General features: G+C 27.6%; 1 protein-coding gene across 2 annotated transcripts in view; it reads right to left on the bottom strand.

The window, feature by feature from the left end:
* The window catches only part of LOC123290787, a 479,121-nt gene that overhangs the window by 81,625 nt on the left and 378,181 nt on the right, over positions 1-19,315 (bottom strand). For both annotated transcript variants that reach the window (XM_044871115.1, XM_044871116.1), the window contains one exon: positions 18,100-18,142. In XM_044871115.1, coding sequence (XP_044727050.1) covers positions 18,100-18,142 — 43 coding nt within the window. The remainder of the gene's footprint in view (positions 1-18,099; positions 18,143-19,315) is intronic.

The following is a 19,315-nucleotide window of genomic DNA, read 5'->3' as shown; positions in this document are numbered from 1 at the left end:
TTGTTAAATAATAATCGAATATCAGTCTTGGAACCGAATGCATTTAGTACATTAAGCAGTTTAATCGAGTTAGATTTAAGTGATAATAATCTGACATACATAAAAAATTCAACGTTCGAAAATATGTTATTGAAATTTTTGTATTTAAGAAATAATAATATTCAGTTTGTTGATTTAAAAGTAATTCCTGCTATTAAGCTTGATTTATCTTCCAATAGTTTTTTAAAGAGTGATATTTCCGTTGTGAATTTTGGCGGTTATAATAGATACATTCAAAAAGTTTTAAATCTACAATTTAACAATTTAACATCAATATTAGTAAATAATAGCAATCTTAATGAATTAGATATTTCAAATAATAAATTACAATCGATCAATCCAAATAACATTAATTCAAATTCAAGAATAATTAAATTAAATGCTTCTAATAATGAAATTAATGAATTTAATCTTATTGAAGACGAAAATTACTTAAAAACTTTAGATTTATCATTCAATAATTTGTCTGATTTTAGTTATATAAATTTTTCTGGATTATTAGAATTAAAACATTTAAATTTATCAGATAATCATTTTAATCTTATACCAGAAGGTTCATTTAAAGTATTACGAAGTTTAGTAACTTTAAATTTAGAAAACAATGATTTAAAAGTAATAAAAAATGGAACGTTCATCGGATTAAGTAACTTAAAGATCTTATTATTATCAAATAATAAATTAACAACATTCGAAATTGATAGTTTTCCTGATTTACTTAATCTTAGCTATTTAAAATTATCGAATAATTATCTAGATGTTGAATCAATGTATGCACTCAAATGTTTTGGACGTTTAATAGATTTAGATTTAGCCAATAATAAAATAAATGAAATCATTTCAGGAACTTTTTATGGATTTGATGCTTTGAGAAAATTAGATCTCACACGACAAAATTTAAATTTGTTACCAAAAGAAGCCTTTATAGGCGTATATCAATTGAATTCATTGGATTTATCATTTAATTCTATAGAAAAAATTGAGAAAGGAGTGTTTAAAGGATTAGCAAAGTTAGAAATTTTAAATTTATCACATAATAAGTTAAGTACTTTACCTATTGGTATGTTTCATGGTTTAGATGCTTTAAAAACATTGATTATGTTAAATAATAATTTAAAAAAATTTTATTTTGGAAGTTTTAATGGCTTAATTCATTTAAACGAGTTAGATTTGTCTTTTAATCAAATAAATAATGAGCAAATTAAAAAGTTGGATTTAAAAGAATTGAAAACATTAAATGTATCGTATAATAAAATTAAATCAATTTTTTTCCCGGTTTTTATTTATTTAAAATCGTTAAACTTTTTAATTCTTGATGGCAATGAGTTTCAAACAAGCGGCTTTCATTATGATATTTCGGAATATATTTGTGTAAATAATTCGTGCAATTCTAAAACAATTAGCTTAGGAGATAATTCACAAACTTGTGATCAGTTGACAAGCAGCATAATTGCTGCTCAAAAACATGGTATGACTGTTACAAGTATTGAGATAACCTCAACGGAATCTAATATTTTTGGAATAGGCTGTGATGATGATAGTAATTCTTGGTAGCTAGCTGTTAAAAAATGCATATTATTAGACTAATTGCTAACTTTTATCATTTCTTTCTTGAGTGTGACAGGCAGAAAAAAAAACTTTTAAAATTTAACATTTTCCATCAGTGGCGGATTTAAGGGAAGAGGTCCAGTGGGCAAAATGTATAAGTTGAGACGGATTTTTTTGGACTTCCTTAATGAACTTGGTGCCCTCACCCTGTGGTGCCCTTTCCTTTTTGTTAGTCTTTGTAAATGCACTTCGACCCCCTCATGGTGCCTTATTTCGAAGAGTCAGTGCTCTTTAGCCACCCGTTAAATCCTCAGTCACTGTTGTCTACATATGCTTTTCGAGATAAAATAACAAATACTAATGCAACAAGAATTTATGAAAAAATTCAAGAAGGTAGCAATTACAAATTTTTATAAAAATAATTCAATTTTACCTACGAAATATATCATACAAAACTTTAACTTGGTGTTTACACTGTTTTTTTAACTTAATAATTTTGTATATTTGTGTTGTATTTTGGAATTAATAAATTTCATAAAATTTAAAAATTATTTGTTGTCTTTTATATTTCTTACCGCATACAATGGCGAGGATTATGTTGACTGATATGTATGTATTCATCTGTTCGGACCTAGCTTCTAAACTACTTATCATAATTTGACAAATGAGGTGTCGTTAGAAGCGTCTTGATCGTCCGCTGGTTATAGACCGTTAAATTAAATACACCACTCTCTAGAGGACATAAAGCTATGATAGTACTTTTCAAATATATAAATTTTGTTATACTTTCTCACGAAATTATAGCCACAAAATGGCTTTAAATAATATAAAGTTCGAAAACTAAAACCCCGACTATTATAGAAAGGCGCTCTTAAAAGTATGAAAAAAAGAAAATATGTGCATCTGAAATTGTTATGATAAGTAAATCGCCATTACAGTCGGAGGACCTCTAAGATTAAACAGTTTTCCACAGGACCATAAAGAGGTACCTCGACTTTAATGACGATTTTAATTATCATAACAATTTTAGATGAATATATTTCCTTGTTTTCATACTTTTAAGAGCACGATTCTATTATTGTCGGGGATTTAGTTTTCGAACTTTATTTTATTTAAAATTATTTATATGTCTTACACTACAAACTACTATTTTTGTTTATTAATTTGCTAGCCGATTGCCAATCGCTGGAAATCGGCTCCAGTAAATTTTTGAGATATTTTTTTCGACTTTCGATTATGTCAAAAATGCCAATATTGAGAATATTGTTTTTTGCAGCAACATTCTAAAATTGTTATCGAATCACAGAAACTTTTTTTCATACCCCATATAATTTGTTATCTTTTGAAATAGACTTTTAACAAATACAGGTCAATAATGTTAAGATTATTTACACTTCGATTAACAATAAGCGTTCATTTGACTGCAAGCTGTTATTATAATAAGTTCTTTTATCGATTAGTTGTTTGCTGTTTATCAATATTTCGTTTTTAAAATCAATATGAAGGTATGAATTTTTGTAATTTTTATTTCAAATTCACACAATAAATTTTGGTTCTACATTTTGTGAATTTCAAAATTGTTCCCTTTTATTAAAACTATAAAGGGTCATACTGGGAAAGAAAAGTGTGCAATTTTAAAAATCCTGCAAAAACGAATTTACCGATTTTTGTAAATTTTCGTTTAAGAATCATAAGTCACATAAAAAACATTTTAGAAAATTAGATACTGAAAATTAACGATGTTGTGTTATGTTTATAAGCCGATAATAAGTTACATAAGTCAATTGTTTTGGAAATTGTTGGAAATTGTTTTATTTTTGCCTACATCATTTTTCCTATCATAGACTGAGTTACAATAAAAGGGTGGATATCCCTGCATCGCGATACAAGGTATGAAAGCATTGAACGTGTGGATCCGTCATACCCCTAGACGAACGTCTTATTAGTGGAGTTAAAACTTTTAATGAATTAAACTACAATTACTAAATTAACCGTTTTAATTTAAAAACGTGATAAAAAATTAATTTGAAAATATTTAGGATTTTTTACAGTGTTTCCAAAATCATACACTTATCTGTCAAGTTCGGTATTTGAATGTTTACCATCCTGAAAAATCTTTTGGAATCCAGGACTATTTCCTTACGGAGAAAAACAAAATTCACTAAAAAGATGTATTATTTTTCCCTTTTTAATTTACAAGTTTTTGACAATTTTTAAAGGAAGATATTAAATATGTTTTTCTTTTACAGATAACAAGTTACGTAGTTTTCTCAACCATATTGGTTTTAAGTATCATCAAATTTTGTGAATGCGGCTGTTTGATTTACCCTAATGGAAAACAATTCTATTTAAAGGGTATACAATATGAACCATATACTTTTTTTAAAGCATCCACCTCGAATGGAGTGAAGATTATTAACGATAATACAAGTGAACTAACTTCAACATTTCTTAGCCGTGAAAATGCAGAAAACGTGCTTGAATATTTAGATATTTCGAATAATAACTTCGAAATTATAAAAGCATCTGCGTTTGTAAATATATCTAAGTGTTTGAACCACCTTTTATTGAATAATAATCAAATATCAGTCTTGGAACCGAATGCTTTCATTTCGTTAGATGAATTAAAATATTTAGATTTGAGCAATAATAATCTTTCATTGAGCAACAATGAATTCGAAAATTATCTAAAATTGTACTTACTAAATTTAAGTAAAAACAATATACATTATATAAAAAATACATTATCAGAAATTATTGCTGAAAAAATTGATTTATCTTATAATAAAATCAGCTATGTCAATTTAACAGAAATTCACGCTAAAAATATAGACTTATCTCATAATTATTTGAATGATATTTCTGTTTTGAATACCGGCGGTTATTATTCCTATGACAGAATAGTTTTAAATTTAAGATTTAACAAAATAACTTCAATACTAGTAAATAATAGTAACTTCAATGAATTAGATATTTCAAATAATAAACTTCAATCGTTAAATACGAAACACATTACCAATTCAAAAATAATTGAATTAAATGCATCTAATAATGAAATAAATGAAATAAATTTTATTAAAACTATAAATTATTTTACAATTTTTGATTTATCATTTAATAATTTGTCTGATTTTAAATATGTTAATTTTTCTGGAATACAAGACTTAGGAGATTTAAATTTATCACATAATCATTTTAACATCATACCAAAAGGTGCATTTAAAGAATTAAAAAGTTTAATAACTTTAAATTTAGTAAACAATGGTTTAAAAATAATAAAAAATGGATCATTTATCGGATTAGATAACTTAGAGGTTTTATTATTAACAAATAATAAACTGACAACACTTGATTTTGATATTTTTTCTGGATTGCCAAAGCTAAAAAATTTAAATTTAGTTAATAATCTTTTAAAAAATATTTCAACAAAAGCATTTAAACATTTATTCTATTTAAATATTTTAAATTTATCAAATAATTACTTAAATGATAAATCAATGTACGCATTTAAAAATTTAGGACATTTACATGATTTGAACTTAGCTAATAATTCAATGAAAACACTCGTATCTGGACGCTTTTATGGTTTAAATAATTTGGCTAAATTAGATCTAACACGGCAAAATTTAAGTGTTTTACCTTTAGAAGTATTTAAAGGGCTACAAAATTTAAATTTATTAAATTTATCATATAATGCCATAGAAAATATTCAAAATGGAATATTCAAAGGATTAGATAATTTAAAAGTTTTATTTTTAACTCATAATAATTTAACTAATTTTGAATATGGAAGTTTTTCTGGTTTATCGAAATTAGAAATTTTAAATTTATCAAATAATCAAATTAAAGTTTTACCCATTGGATTGTTCTATGGTTTAGATGTTTTGAAAACGTTGATAATGTCAAATAATAATTTAAAAGTTTTTGAATTTGGAAGTTTTAATGGTTTAACTCAGTTAAAACATTTGGATTTATCGTTTAATCTAGTTATTGCAAATCAACTTAGAAAGTTATTGACTTTAAAAGAATTAGAAACATTAAATTTGTCGTATAATCATATTTATTCAATTGAATTTCCTATTTTTGTTTATATAAAATCATTAAAATTTCTAATTCTTGATGGTAATCATATGTATTCTTCTTTCACTGGGAATAATATTCTTACAAACAGTTTTTGTAAAAATTATTCATGTAAAGGTAAAACAATTAGTTTGGGTCACAATTCACAACTGTGTAATCAGTTAGAACTTGATGTTATTGCCGCTCAAGATCGTGATATTAATATCAACATAACAAGTATTGAGACAACTACAACAAAACCCAATATTTTTGGAATTGAGTGCAGTGATAATGTCAACCACGTATGGTAGCTGGTGTAACATAAAATAAATTTTATTGATATCTCATACCGTTTTGCTTTTATTACAAATAAAAATATATAAACCCAATTTGATCATCCTATGTATAAAATTATTCATTACACCATTTTAATGTAGGGTTCTATTTTTTTATGAATATAATAACTAACAAAACATACTAAGCAATTTTATCCCGAATAAATAAAGATAAAAAACATAATTTATCCAGAATATAATCCAGGCAAGACCTTAATAACATGGCGAGTCATTATATTTTATTGTAACCTATTGATTTTTACTGTTAAATATTATGAAAATTATCTATTATGAAAGTATTATGTAAATGAAAATTTAATATTGCTGAGCAATCAGAAATAACCAAGTTTCGGTACAACTCATATCATGGTGGGGTAAAAAAGTGTTCGATTTAAAAAAAGCTGTAAAACAAAAGCCCATCAATTTTTCCAAATTATATTTTTACCATCTTAAAATATTAGGGTAAAATTTCTATGAAGTTTTATTATATTATTTTCAGCAAAAATGGTGAAAGTTGGTTATTTTACAAATTCAAATATTACGAAAATAAATACAATACTGCGCAAACAGAAATATTTAGAACTATTGCACCTATATTGATTTGAAAATCATTGTGTATTTTCAAAATTTCTCCAATGCGATTTTAAATAGCAATTTAAAAACATTTAAAATAAAGTAAAAGTAAAATGGAATTTTTTCATTATATATTTTTTCACAATTTTTATGTCTAAAATTTAACCTTGTTCAGTCACGCTTGTCACTTAAAACACTCCATTAAAAATATCAGAAAAAATATATAGGACAAATTTAAAAATGTGTTAAATGTTCCATTAAAAAAAATTCTATGTTCAGACATTCTACAAGAAGCTCGTAAAATATTTAAACAATTCAAGTATAGTTTCATTATTTTTAAAAATAATCATTACAAATTAAAAAACAAGTGAAAACAAACAATTGACTGAGTTAATTATTGAAATACCATGTATAGACAGTGTTGATGACTGTTATCACATTACACATACATTCATGTCACACATACATAACTGATATTTCCATATATTACATACTATACAATTTGCGCCTAATTTACATCCTCACGGGTAAACAGTGATGTTAACGAAAAAATGTTTCAAACAAAAGTTGTTTATTTTCATTACGAACATTTTTTAAATTTAAACTTTTGTTCTATCTCTAACGGCTTACAAAATGGGTCCTACGGACTCAATTCACCTATGTTGCTCATTTACGAACTCGACCTCACTTTTTACGTCCCGAGTACGCTGTAAAAATTTCAGCTTCATATCTTTTTTCGTTTTTGAGTTTTCGTGTTGACAGACGAACGGACAACCGAAAATGGACTAGTTAGGTGATTTTATGAACACCTATACCAAAATTTTGTTGATAACATCAATATTTTTAAGCGTTACAAAATTATTGTCAATTTAAGCTACGGTGCTTTGAAGTTCAAATATAGTAAAAAAAAAAGTTTTTTACAAATGCTTTTCTTTGTATTATTTTTAAATGTAAGTATTTTATTTGACATGATTTTCTAATCTGACAACTTCCCCTTGGAACCTGCATATTTTCAAACCTGAAGTAACAAAATAATGAGAACTATTCATTCAAAAGTTAAAGAAAATTGGTCTAAGAAATTGAAAATATATTACTAGCTTGAATGTGTTCATGACAACTTAAGTTGTGTATTTCAATAAAAAAGAAATTTTATTTCTAGAGATATTTTTAATAGAAAGGATCAATAAAGTACGAAAATTCGTTTATTTTGTACTTGTGGGCCATACAAGCTGTGATTATCTTATATAGCACGTTAATGTAAAAACCATATTTAATTTTAATGTAATATTGATTATTTTACAAACTCTTTGTAAATAAAATAATTCGTTATTATTATTTATTTAAAAGGTTGTGAATTGTTATTATGAAAACAGTAACAGCTGTTGTTATGCGTTTAAAAACTTAAAATATACTTAAAAAATGTATATTTTTTAAATAATGTGCTTTTGCAATTTATACGTTCTCGTTATTTAACTTCTCAATACTCATAAAAGCAAGGTATTGTTAAGCTTTGGTTTCGTATATTAGTGAATCCGTGACACAAAGTTTTATTCGGTTAGTCTTACATTTATAGTGATCTTTAAGAATGCTCGACATCACAATATTGTCTACATAGTTGCTGTACGGCCATTAGTGATAATAAAAACAAAGATAAAGTTCGTTTCCAAGTTTTAAATCCGACGTTCAATGTTTCCAAATTTGGAAAGTTTGGAGAAAAACATCAAATTTTGTATTTATTAAACGTACTTTTAAACTTTAAACATAAATGTCTCCCCAAAAACAAGTTTACCAACTGGATCAGTAAATTATATTTTCTTTATCTACGCTTATTATAAAAATTTTAGCTCTAGTTAAAGATGATCGGATCCAAAAAATTTGGAAGCTGAACTTATTATGGAATTTTATTATCTATATTACTTTGTGGTTGTTCCCTTACAGCATAAATTGCATTAATACATAAATACAGGGGGATGCTTTTTTAAGTAGCGAAGGAGCCAACTGCTACAACACGGCGGGGGTTTATATGCCCCGCCGTATCCTGATTGTGTCGAGTCTTGCTGCAAAGTGAAGATGTTTATAATTGGCATTAAAATCTAGATGTAGTCATTTTCAGGTTATAAGACTAATACAAATTTTTAGCAAATCGAAAAATTAAAAAAACGTTTACGTGCAAATCAACATTATATTTAAACAATTACAATATGCAGGGGTTGAAAACATATTTTATGTACAAAATTTCGTTGTATTTTTGTTTGTATTTTTCCAAAGTAATTATAATTAAAACATGTACATTTTCTGCTTGACAAATGTTCTTATTTCCCACCATATGGCTCCCAGTTAGTAATTATTTGTATTTCTACTCAATTGAAATAAGTAACAAGTAAAAACGAACAATTGTCTGAGCGAATGGTTGAAATACCATGTATAGACAGTTTTTACGTCATGTACGTAAAGTCTTGTGTATATAGCAGGACTGTGGTGTCACACACACACGTGAAATTCCCATATAATATCTCCTTTAATGTTCCAATAAAATTTACGCCCTCAATGGTAAACAGTGATGTTTACAAAAAAATGTTTCATACAAAAGTGGTTTATTTTTTTATAAGGAATATTATATGTATAGTATATGATTTTGCAATCGGTCCTAAATCAAAATCAAAATTTTCAACGTATCTTTACGTTTCATGGTCAAGGCAATGTAGTAACACCACTTTTTTTTGTGAATTCTCAAACATTCAACTAACTTATTCTATATTCGTCAAAAATCTTAAGCATTTTAAAAGCTTTTTGTACAATCAGCAACATTGTACATATTCAAAAAATAAAAAAATCAGAATGTTAACACTTTTCGAACAGGCATTCGTGTATTTAAAATGTAAATTTGCTTGAAGTTAAATATAAATACGTATATTTTAAATTTGCAACTATTTGTAATAGGTTAGGAGCTGAGGGCATTAAAAAAACACGATAAATTGTTAGCTTAATAAAGTTTGTGTATTTGTTTTTGTCTTCCCGAAACAGTCCAAATAATATAAAAATTGCGAAATATTTATATATACAAACGAAGAGTAATCGGCTGAATATCTTAGAATAATATAAAAAAGTCGATAAGGACAAAATTTATGTTTTTGTCTAAATCGGAGATTTAACCCCCATTTAGTCTCAAAACTTTAGCAATTAGTTGATAATACACACATCACACATCATAGTTACGGTTTCATAAAAATCATCGATAAAATATTGAAAAGTCAGCTTTATTTGCCTCTTATAATTTTTCTAATCAGTAATACTATTATCGTATTTTTTGGTTGGATAGAGGGAGAGTGTCTTACTTTTAAAGATAGAAATGAATTAGATATAGAGTTTTCTTATAAATGTTGTAAAATGTACCAAAGCTTCTGAATTTCTTCTAGCTGTCGGACTACTTTCTTCTTGCATTTATTTTGAGTAGAAAATGTACATTTCAACAATCATCTCAACAAAAGACAGAATAAAATCGTAATTAATACATAATTTATAACATGAAGCTTGAGCTTTTTGGCTCCAAAAACACATTTATATGTATGTATTTGTTAAAATAAGTATATAGAGGAAGATGTAGTACCTTTGAAAGCCATGCATTTAAATCTCACAGTGGAAATTGTCACTGTATTTTTTCAATACTTTATTTTTGAGAATTTAAACATTAAAACCACTAAAGATATGTTGTGAACCATAGTACAACACTATTATGTACCATGATTCACAGCCTAATGTATCTAAAATTACCATGATTCACCATGCAATCGTTGCATTTCATCCGAAAGGAATAGGGTCAGAGAATATATGAAATTACAGCATTCATTAGTCTAAGCGTTCAGAAACAGTTTCAACTAGTATATTTCATGACTCGTGGTGAATGACACTTCTTTATTCAACTAAGTAAGATGCTTACTTATCATGAGAGACCATAAAAAGAAGAATATAATTGTAAAATGTTGTTTGATTTAAGGTATATCAAATTGAATCAGCAATAACAATTGATGTCGATGTCTGTATGTAATCGCCAGCTTGTAAATATACCTTGGTATAGTCAGAAGAATTATCTATTTTTAATTTTTTCACAGTAAAAAAAATTGTTATTTTCAATTTATTCAAAAACAAAACCACATTGGCAATCAGTCTCCAGCCTACATTCATTCTCTTAAAATATCTTCATTCCAATACATATTCTTATCAATAAATAAAAGTATATGCGGAGAAACTACAGAATGATCCAATATATATTTGACTCTAGGTACTACATATTTACCCTATTTGTAAATGAATTGATATAATAGTTAATGTATCTAGAGATAGAACTCGGTATGTACACGATGATGGTAAAAGCTGATGCGATATTTTTCTGACAACAAATATATAAAAGAGATGATAAAGCACTTAACCTCGAAAAACAAGTAATTGTGCTACTAATGTCAATAAATAATGGTATTACGGAATCACTGTGTGTATAGAGCTTTGTATGTTTAGTTCATAAATAAAAAAAATTAAGGTTAAGTGAGAGTCAAACGAAATTTAAAAGATGATGTACGTTTTGAAAACGTTTCTTGCCTGCTTACAAGTTTGACCTTATGAATACATTTATAATGCCCGATTCAGCCACAAAATGTAGGAGCCAGATCCCACTTATTATGCTGAACAGCAGATAGAAATGTAAACAAAAAAATCATATGTTGAAGTCCAGTTTCTGAGGGTAATTGATTGTTAGCGTAATCAAAGTAATATACGCGAGATGGTAATCCTGGGTGTAATTGATCTTGTATAAGATCAAAAAGATATAAGTTTACACAAGTAAGTAAAATTAGTACAAAACTGGTGTGCCACTGGAATGAATACTTGGACCGAGATGTCGTATTTTTGTTGAGAATATTAAAATATGTTGTTTTCCAATCTTGATTATCTGTTCATTCAAAATACTTCTAAAACGAAGGCTATCCTTTTCACAATGTCACAAAAAATTATTGGATAAACTTTTTAAATGACGATGTATGACACTAAAATCTGATAAACATTAAGTATTGGATAATTGACTGTAGACTTTTGCAAGATTTGCTTAAGTACACGGCGTATGATTCGAACTAGTGCTATGAACGTTTATAAACGAGCTTAGAGTCATCTTCAACAAGTTGTGGCTACATAAATGGCAAAAAACAACACTTTCAAAGTCGATAGGTATATGATATCGAAAAAAATTTCGATGAGAATTTCATAACAAGAACTGAAAATCCTTTTATCAAAAAATGCACCGAAAAACTTTATAACTGAGCTGCTTTGATTCAAATATTGCATATTGCATATCTTTTCACTTCAGTTAAATATATTTACAAATATTTCTTCTAGTGGTGCTGATAATTCCAGCTATGGAACCTAAATAGGCTTTATAAAAAAAAAGCCGAAAGGGTGTTGCAAATTGGAGTGGGATAGTAGAGAGTCAGGACAAATGGTGTATACCTACAATGGATATAATGTTTTAGAACGTTATAAAAATAAAGATTATCCTCATACGAAAGATTAATTTTTGTTATTTGTGAAAAAATTATTTATCGTGGTAAGAAATGGTTATACTTATAAACAATAAGATTTTCCCAATTTTTTCTACTTTCAACACAATATTTACCAAATTTTGAACTACCATTACTTTGTATTTATCAAATTTGTTAGTATTTTTTTTTTGTGGCAACCGAAATAATTCCCGCTTATAATAGCGATAAATAGAAGACGAAATTTGAATACTGTGAGCAAATAATTAGTATTTTTTAATGATTTTATACGAATTTTTTGTGTTGATTAAAATTAAAGTTAATTAATTATTAACTTATTAAGCCATTTCAATCTCAAATGGCTAGGGCTTATGTAGCGCAATTTATTTTGGCTATATGATCCAGTAGAATATTGTGTTTGGTTTAATGTTTGGATTATGAACTGGCTCTTTTTGATAATAGAAAGCTATTCAATGCATATTGATTTCAAAGAAACTACCTGGATAATAATATAAGATTGTTTCAAATTTATCGAGTTCTTTCAATAAAACTAAAAATAACCTTAAAAGGTTCTTTCTGGCATCATATCTAAACATGGTGCAATAGAAAAGGAAATTTGTCAGCGAAACTGTGTCCAATTTTTTATCAAATTCAATAAGTATGCATATTGACAGCAAAAATAAGTTATCTGGGAAATCCTTAATTTATTTCAATCAACCAAAATTATCTTTGGTTTTGATAAAAGGTTTAATGTGCCTAAAGAAGTCCCGTGTAAGAATTTTGAAATCAATTTTGCAGATTAAACGTGTAATTTTTCCAGTTTTTTAAAGTATATGAGTTTTTCACTAAATATTTTACCTTTTTGAATATTGACTCTACTTCAGTTTTGGGTTGAGACCTTATACACTTTTGCCAATAAGATCCAATTTTGAATTCAAAAAAAAAAAAAAAATAACTTTTCGTTAAAGTATCCTATTCCTCCTTGGGCTATAATCATTTTTTATTTTCTCCAGAAGAATCTCCGAATTTTATCGAAATAGGGCTTGAAATAAACTTTCAAACTTTTGAAAGCACAATGCAAGTAATCCCGTATGCGTCAGAACTATCAATTTATAAAATTCTATAGCCTTCCCGTAGAGTACTAAATATATATAGCAACTTTTACAAATTATTTAAATTATTTTATTATAATTTAAAACGTTTGAAAAATAAAAATTTGTATTTGATGCACGAAAAATTATTTTCATTATTTAATTTCAAATGTTTTTCAAACACAATTGAAAATTCTTTGACATGATCCGAATCTCTTTAATAAAACAAATTGCAGTTAAGTGATGATAGTACGCTAACGCTTTCAAAGAGAAACACAAAAGTAAATGGTGGGCGTATTGGATTTGTGCCAATTAAAATACAATAGTATTAAAAAGTATTTATCATTCACAAACATATCTATTTCTTTACAACCAAACGCCTACCCACGTTCCTCCATCAAATTCTCATACTAACAAAAACAAAAATTTCATGTTGTGAAAAATGTAGAAAAAAAATTAATTTAACTGAAAAATTTTTTAATAAATAATACTTTTTAAGGGACCAGCTTTTATGGTACTAAAAAGTAGAAAATAAGCTTTTATAAATAGTCGGGTATGAGTGACTCATAGATAAAATTATTTTTTACGTTTTAGTACAATAAAAGCTTGTCCCTTTAAAATTACTTTTTATAAAAATTTTGAATGTAAGGCTAAAAAAAATTTATACATATCAAATATGGTGAAAGCGATGGGAAAATCAGGACGCCATAACCTTACAATGCATTGTCATCCAAACTTAATGTGCTTGCAAAATTTCCGCACAATCGGAAATCGGGAAGTGGATCAAATTTGACTTGCAAGATTTGATTACAGACAGACAAAAGGACAGGTGAAACTAAATAAAAGCTTGTAAAAAATAAAGAATAGATCTTCATCTTCGAACAATACATCAATGAATGCTATTGACCGAATTTTAATATCAAAATATAGAAAATTTTTGCATTAACCTTGAGATTCGAGTTATCGAGGTTCCACTACATATCCATTGAAAACTCATCACTGGATTAGAATGGATTTATTACGATTATGATACAGAACAGTTTATTAAATGGTATTTTTAAACTGAGAAATCGAAAATTTTTTTAATCTCCAATTTCGATAAAACTCAGTATATAAGGTAATTTTGACCCAAAAAGTACAAAAATCGGGTGCATTTGTTGATTGGTCGAATAGTTCTTGAGATACGGGCTAAAATCAATCCAAATATTGCGATATCTTAGAAACTCTGCATCCAATCATTAAATTAACCTGATTTTTATACTTTTTGGATCGAAATTACCCCATCCAAACTTAGTTTCATCAAATTCCAAAATAAAATTTTTTTTCCGATTTTCTCGATTTTTTAGAAGGGGTACCCCTTAAAAAAATTGTAAAAATCGGAAAAAATTTGTTATCTCCAATTTCGATAAAACTTAGTATATAAAGTAATTTTGACCCTAAAAGTACAAAAATCGGATGCATTTGTTGAATAGTTTTTGAGATACGGGCTAAAATCGATCCAAATATTGCGATATCTCAAATCTTGGTAACAATAACATACGTTGATCTATATTTGTTTATAAAATTATTAACATGCAGTTCCCATATACAAAATTCGCATCAGCTTTGAGCTTCTTAGGAGATGACTTTCAAAAAATTCCTTCTTAGTGCTCACTTACGTTACTTAAGAAACGTGTGTACAAATTTCAGACTTCTAGACCCAGAGATTTCAGCTGTGCGTTGAGCGATCAGTCAGCTTCCATTCTTATACATAGATATATACGTCATATGTATATAAAGATAATAGAATTCGATTTGTAATATAGGTATCTAAGAATGGAAGACTTGATCAAATCGTATATGGTCGGCATTGACTGATTTTTAACTTGAAAAACTTTTTTAATAGTTTGTTAAATTGTCACATCCGCAGCCAATCCGAAACGTTTTAAATTTTACATGACAACACAGCTAAAGAACAGAAAGGTATAAAAATTACAAAATTAAATTTAGTTATTTCAAAACGGATAATTCAAACTAAAGGTAACTAAAAATCTTATCAGCTTTAAGCATTTTATCGTTAGAGTATCTCCAAAGATGACGATGGCATAAATATCATTGTATTACAACAACAACAATAAAAACAAAAACAACAATAACAGCAAAAACAATAACAAAAGACAACTTTATTTGTTTGCATATGAAAATTTTATGAACAGTAGTGATTTATTATTAGTGTAACATTATAAAATGTACATAGAAATTTCTAAGTGTTTATTTTAAGCAGTTTGTAGCAAAATATAACAAATATTTATAAATTAAGGCTCTCACATATTATATTTCATTGATTTTCAATAAACAAGAATAACTTTTGAATGTCTTTTGTAGTCCAAGTATCGACTGTGGTTTGAATCTAAATCAAACTGGCCTATACAGCTTTGAGGATAAAAATAATCGTAATTGAATATCTAAAGGTTTTTTTTTAAATGTGAGTAGTCGATACTTGGATATTGTTCCGAACTCCAAAACCTTTTGGAAGATGAATCACCCATTGTGATACCATCTATGTGTTTTAACACTTTTTCCGCTGAAAATTTCCGCTCCTCAATTATTTTGAAACGCTGTGTGCACCTCCATCTACCATGCACTAATTTTTTCTTGTGGCATCCGGAATAGAACCTGCTATCCTAGGCATACCACGTGCGCAATTAGTTACGCTTTTACCAATTGAGCTAATAGAATGGACATCAACAGGTGGTTGAGGTACGGATGGCTGGTGCTAAACACATTAGACGATAGTAGAACCTTAACGATCCAGGTCACAAGTTCCTTAAAATAGGATTTTTGACATGTGGGAACGAAAAAAACGTTCATAATAATTTTTCATGAATAATTGATTTTTTAATGTGTAAAATGAATATTATTTTTTAAATAAACATACTTTAGTAGCATTTTGTTTTTTTATTTATTTTTAAATTCCAAGAATGGTTAATATTTATTTTTATAATTAACTAGATTGATACCCGCCCGCTTCACTGGGCTTAAAAGTAAAAAACACCGCTTTATAGCCCCCACCCTCTCTTGATATACACAGTTTTCAATTTTCTTAAATGTAAAATAGTCATAATTCATTGAGTATATCAGAATAGTTGGCGATGATTTGTTTGACATTTATTATCATAGATTTATTCCATCTATAATCATCATTTTGAACCATAAATTAAAGATTTCTGTAAAAATTTAAAAATTGTAAATGTAAAATTAAATAAAGTTTTATTAATTTTTAAAATTTTTATTTAAGATATCTCTATAAATTATAGTTCATGTGTTATTATGATATATCGGCTATATTGCTGTACAGTTTCATTAAAAAAAACTCGCTAGTTTTAGCGTGAAAGTGTAACAAACAAACAAACATGCTTACTTTCACATTTATAATATATAGGGATAGGGATTAACCAAGTAAAATCATTAATTTCCTTAAAACTTAAAAACACATTTTCTTTATTTTCTCATAAATATAAAAGTGCTACTTGGGTCACAATGGTTCTGCCATCCCCATTTTAGAACCCTTAATAAAGAATGAAACCTTTAAAATATATTTGTATTTTATTAAAATAACTATTCTCAGTGAACCAGATTATTCCATTGTCTTTTTTTTTTTTTAAATAAAAATACCTTTTCCATTATTCCGTACTTCTATTTATTATAATTTTTTGCGATTGTAACAAAAATATAATTACATTTTTTTTTTGCGTAGGAGTTTCTTGGAAAATGTCTTTGTTCGGTTTTTGTTTTACAATAGAGGAGCTTATGTGCTGAAAATTATAAAATCATTTTCTTGTATACGTATCAAATGATTTTTATTTGTTTATTTTGATTCGAAATACATGTATATTAAAAGTAAAAAAATAATGTTTTTTTTTTTTGTTCGAGTACAAAAGCTAATTAATCGAACGAAAATAATGGAGAAACAGGAATGAATGGTAAAAATGATTTATATATTTAATTCAGAGCTAGAAAGTTTATATACAGTATATTCCGGTGTATCTCAGTATAAAAGTTCTTTGCCACCTTTTAAAAAGGGCAAGAGATACAGGAAACAGTTTTAAGCAAAAATTGTTCGTCTCTAAGGGAACATCTCATAGGAATCTAGAATTGAACTTTGACTTTCAGAACTTTAGGATCAACTCTTTTAAAACTTTGGAATTTGGAAACTTTCTTTGGCTTTGAGACATGTTTTTGGTTTTGTAAGGTGTTTTTATAAGGAACAACTTTTTAGTTATTAGTATGCTTCTGTCTATCACCTGTGGGTGCAAAAGGGGAATCTTGAAATCTAAAAACCCAACGTCCTGAGCGAAATGGGTTGGCAATAAACTTAATTTTATGTGATTTTTCGCTCATGAATCTTGGCTAAATAGCAAATTGCGTTTATAGTTAACTTAAAAAATGATTTAGAGATTTCACCTTTAGGACCGCTTAACTTCTCAACAAAGCTATCTTGATAGTAAAGAAAGTTTAGCTAAATCAACTTAGCTTGAGCTGTAATATTTCTTGCAAATAGTTGTGCAGATCTTTTATAAACACCCTGTATAAACGTGGAATATTCTCAACAGTTTACTTCGGTAAAACTAATACTTCGGTATGCTTGCCAAAATAATGAAGGTTTCCCAGTTCACCAGGTGTATGGCTCTATAATTGACGCCACTAAAACCATTATGCTTTAAATTCGTTAACACTACTTTTATTATAAATTATTCATGATTTGGGAAAAAGGACGATATAAAAGAAAGTTAGAATTTGATAGGTTGAGGGTTTTTTTAACTTGAGCTAATCATATCTCGCTAAGACTTGAATTTGTAGTCCTCCAAACCGAGCATAAAAGTTTTTCGTCTTAGTTAACTCGCACAATAATGAACCAATTTGAAATTGCAAAATAGTTATTGTTACTTTTCTTACCAATGGAATGTTTTAGACTCTCCAACTGCCATACGTCTGAATCCTGTAACGAAACAAAAAAAAAGTTATAAAAATCAAAACATGTATAGTCATATAAATAATTTGATGGAAAAATCAAATCAAAATTCCCTTTTACATTCAAAAATTGATTTTCGCCTGAAGGAAAATTTCATAAATGCAAATATTCATAAATGTTTATTTTCGTTAATGGATAAAAAATGGCTGTGAGTTAAGTAATTCAAATATTCCAACATGCGTTCAACAAAATATCCCATATACGGGGACTTTTAAAAACACTCACGGAGAATAACTTCATGTATACGCGAAAGTGAATGTGAATTTTATAAATTTTTTGTTGAAAATCGGAAATTTATGATCTGGGAGATATGCGGGCAAATTATGTTTAAATCGTAATATAGTTGCGTTGCTGAAAAGCCATGCTGAGAAAGTTACCTTGATTTTAATTCCAATCAAAGACATCCTGCCATTTTGTATCGATATTCGATATCGTAATATCAATCACGTAGGAGATATGAACTCCCAAAGGTAAGTAATTCCATGGTTACTTCTTCAGTATGGCTGCAACGGACCTATCTTACCGGGAACTATTCCAAATTTCGGTATAATCAGTCCACCCTTGGGTATTTCACCCAAAAGCTTACAAAAATCTATCTGATTTTGAATTTAATACAAGCGACTGCGAGTAATCTCCTTTATGTCATAAATCATTTTGGTACAAGAGCTGACAACTAAGACAGGTATAAAGTAGACTTGCACATGAGAGCGACTGTGTTAAGTTACGCGAGTTGTGCGCTAGTAAGGCAACTGAATTGCTGCCTGGTAAATCATAATTCATATTGCTCAAACGGCAACCTTTTTTGAGATAAATTATTACGCATTGGTTTACTATTATCTAAAATTCTATATTAAAAAACTATAACTTACCGTGACGTTACCAGCCCTTCTATATCACAATATTCGATATCATTCTGTGCTACGACAAGAGTTGACTTACATATGAATTTGGCTCTCAATATTTTACGATCTCCTTGTATAAATGAGTTTTGTGTGAAAAACAAATTATATTTTTTCTCGTTTCTAACGATACTTCATATTTTTGTATTCGTTAGTAACATCTTTATGTAACCTTGAATTGTGGAAAAATAGGATATTCTAATATGTAAACACTTATGAATGTATGTAAACATATATGGTA

Source organism: Chrysoperla carnea, chromosome 1 (assembly GCF_905475395.1).
Source record: "Chrysoperla carnea chromosome 1, inChrCarn1.1, whole genome shotgun sequence".
NCBI lineage: Eukaryota > Metazoa > Arthropoda > Insecta > Neuroptera > Chrysopidae > Chrysoperla > Chrysoperla carnea.
Note: the sequence above shows the minus strand (reverse complement) of the source record. Positions and strands in the feature narration are given on the sequence as shown.